Source organism: Solanum tuberosum, unplaced genomic scaffold, assembly GCF_000226075.1.
Source record: "Solanum tuberosum cultivar DM 1-3 516 R44 unplaced genomic scaffold, SolTub_3.0 scf00101, whole genome shotgun sequence".
Lineage (NCBI taxonomy): Eukaryota > Viridiplantae > Streptophyta > Magnoliopsida > Solanales > Solanaceae > Solanum > Solanum tuberosum.
In genome coordinates this window covers 49,151-52,603 of record NW_006239029.1, presented here as the reverse complement: position 1 = coordinate 52,603, position 3,453 = coordinate 49,151, and the positions used below count along the sequence as shown (strand labels likewise).

The window sequence follows — 3,453 nt, the reverse complement described above, 5'->3', positions numbered from 1 at the left end:
CTTAAAACTTGAATTTACTTGTCAAAGCATTCAACTGTAGTTTTCAATTTTCGAAAAAGCTTGAAGCTTTAGGGCTTGTAATTTCTCCGATTTCATAGTTAGGGTTCAAAAATTATTCTTCAAATTCATTGTTTTTTGCTTTGTTAGGGTAAATAATGACAAATGTGGACTTGAATAAGCTTTCATAGTTAGGTTCAAAAATTGTTCTTCAAAATCAATTGGAACGAAATCTCATATCATGAAGAGAATGGGGTGAATATGGAGTGATTGAAAAAAAGTTAGGGTTTAGAGAAAGAAAGAGAAAAATGAAAAGATTAAGGGAAATTTTAGAGTTATGGGATCCATTTAATACTTGGCAGCGCGTGTAAACAAACATTTTATTATATCTGGTTTATGTGGACGTGTCAGCAAATAGGGGTGAGATAATATGTAAAAAAAAATGTTCAGGGGATAATAGGACCCCCGTGAAGTATGAGTGTATAATTGGAAATCGAACTATAGGTTGGGGGGCTTTTGGCCATTTTCTCACTAAATAAGAGGAGAAGCCAAACCCAAAAAAAGCAGGACCTCATATAAATAAGTGACACGTGGCGATCATAGACAATAACAAAGATCAAATATATACCAAAGAAAAGTAACAGACAGCAAAAAATGTGGGAATTTTATTTTTGTAGCATTTAAAAAGAAGACCATTTCATTGCATTTTGGAATCGTTGAGTTTCATTTCGATTTTGCTTTTTTTTTTTTTTTTAATTTTGTATTTGCACTCACAACCCAACTGTGGGCACCAACAGCTTATTCCCCTCCCCCAAAAGGTAATTTCGTTGTTCGGAGAAGAATTTAAAATTTAAAATCGATATATGTGTATGAGAATAATTCAAATTCGTGTCTATTGATCGTTTGGTTATAGGGATAGGATGCTATATCATTATTAAATTTAGGATTAAATTTGTTTAGTGTTTCGTAATGGATATTAGCTAACTCATGAGATTATTTATCGCATATTATATGAGATGAGATTATTTTTCTCGTTGTAATCTCTAGATTATAATATTTGGATAACATTGTCGATGGTAGCTTATACTATTTATACATAGTTAAAATTATTGTTTATTTATACGGTAGATGTCAAAACTCGAACCCCCTTCGGCTAGTTAGGGTATTCAGCTCTTCAGATTTTGGACCCCCTTAGTAACTAGCTCCGCCAATGTAATTAGGGGTATTATATATTGAGTGTTGATTATAAATACTCATATTATATTATTATCGCTAGGCAAAATCCTTTATTTGTTATAGCGAATTGATTATGACATTTGAATTTGCTTCTTGAATGTTGATATTAATGGCTTATGGGAAGGATATTGAAACTTGTTGTGTATTTGTTAATGGGTGGAAAGGGTACAAATGTGGTAACACTCTTTGTAAATGTCGACATTGGATCGAATGCTAAAAGTTACTTTGAATTTTGATCATGGGATGCAGTACATAAAAAATGGCAGATGGTGAGGATATTCAGCCACTGGTCTGTGATAATGGAACAGGAATGGTGAAGGTAGGTATTTGAAATTTGAAATTTGAAATTTGAAATTTGAAATTTGAAATTTGAAATTTGAAATTTGAAATTTGAAATTTGAAATTTGAAATTTGAAATTTGAAATTTGAAATTTGAAATTTGAAATTTGAAATTTGAAATTTGAAATTTGAAATTTGAAATTTGAAATTTGAAATTTGAAATTTGAAATTTGAAATTTGAAATTTGAAATTTGAAATTTGAAATTTGAAATTTGAAATTTGAAATTTGAAATTTGAAATTTGAAATTTGAAATTTGAAATTTGAAATTTGAAATTTGAAATTTGAAATTTGAAATTTGAAATTTGAAATTTGAAATTCTCAATTCTCAATGTGAAATTTGTGTAGGCTGGATTTGCTGGAGACGATGCTCCACGAGCAGTGTTTCCGAGCATTGTTGGTCGGCCACGACACACAGGTGTGATGGTTGGTATGGGGCAAAAAGATGCATATGTTGGTGATGAAGCTCAATCGAAACGTGGTATTCTATCATTGAAATATCCAATTGAGCATGGTATTGTGAGCAATTGGGATGACATGGAGAAAATCTGGCATCATACATTTTACAATGAACTTCGTGTTGCTCCAGAGGAACACCCTGTTCTACTCACCGAAGCACCTCTCAATCCTAAGGCTAATCGTGAGAAGATGACTCAAATCATGTTTGAGACATTTAACACTCCTGCTATGTATGTCGCCATTCAAGCTGTTCTCTCTCTTTATGCTAGTGGTCGTACAACTGGTATTGTCATGGACTCTGGTGATGGTGTTAGTCACACTGTCCCAATCTATGAGGGATATGCTCTCCCACATGCTATCCTTCGTCTCAATTTAGCAGGACGTGACCTAACTGATCACCTAATGAAGATCTTGACAGAGCGCGGTTACTCATTCACCACCACTGCTGAACGAGAAATCGTCAGGGATGTTAAGGAAAAGCTCTCCTACATTGCTCTTGACTATGAACAAGAGATCATAGACACCACTTCCTCCTCAAAAACTGTTGAGAAGACCTATGAGTTGCCTGATGGTCAAGTCATCACTATTGGTGCTGAACGTTTCCGATGCCCTGAAGTGCTTTTCCAACCTTCAATTATCGGAATGGAAGCTGCTGGAATCCATGAAACAACCTACAACTCCATCATGAAGTGTGACGTCGATATCAGGAAGGATCTTTATGGAAACATTGTACTTAGTGGCGGAACCACTATGTTTCCTGGAATTGCTGATAGAATGAGCAAAGAAATCACAGCATTGGCTCCAAGTAGCATGAAAATTAAGGTCGTTGCACCACCAGAAAGGAAGTATAGTGTTTGGATTGGAGGTTCAATCTTGGCTTCTTTAAGTACCTTCCAACAGATGTGGATTGCAAAGGCAGAATATGATGAATCTGGTCCATCCATTGTGCATAGAAAATGCTTCTAATTGTAATTTCTATCTCCTCCTGTAATAAATCATCCCATGTAAATTTTCTAAATCTATGTCCACACATAACCATGTGTACAAGTATTCATTCAGCAGGTCATCTTGGGTTTCAACTCTTTGCATGTTTTCTCGGTTTGACATACTGCAGGTTGCCTCTCCGGTGTGATTTGTAGGCTATTAGATTAAAGCACAGTTTACCCAAAGAATAGTCCCTGCGAATTCCCTTGTCAACAAAAAAAATAAAAAAATCAGATGGGGTTGAAATTCTGGTACACAATCGCAGCGTTAGTGAACAAATGTGATACTATGCGGAGGGCTGACCCAATAAGTAGTTCACTATAGGGGTGTTAAAATCAAGCCCGATTCGTTTAAGTTTGGGTGGGTCAAAATCTGCTCATTTATTAGCACAACCCAATGTAGCTCAAATTGATTGATGAGAAATCTTTTCAAAATATTTT

General features: G+C 34.9%; 1 protein-coding gene across 1 annotated transcript; it reads left to right on the top strand.

Moving 5' to 3' along the window:
* Positions 1-754: 754 nt before the first annotated feature.
* LOC102590523 (actin-65) lies at positions 755-3,077 on the top strand. The gene is made up of 3 exons (XM_006348930.2): positions 755-815; positions 1,483-1,552; positions 1,919-3,077. Exons 2-3 carry the CDS (start codon positions 1,493-1,495, stop codon positions 2,993-2,995), a joined length of 1,137 nt encoding a protein of 378 aa, XP_006348992.1. The 5' UTR covers positions 755-815; positions 1,483-1,492; the 3' UTR covers positions 2,996-3,077.
* Positions 3,078-3,453: the final 376 nt, after the last annotated feature.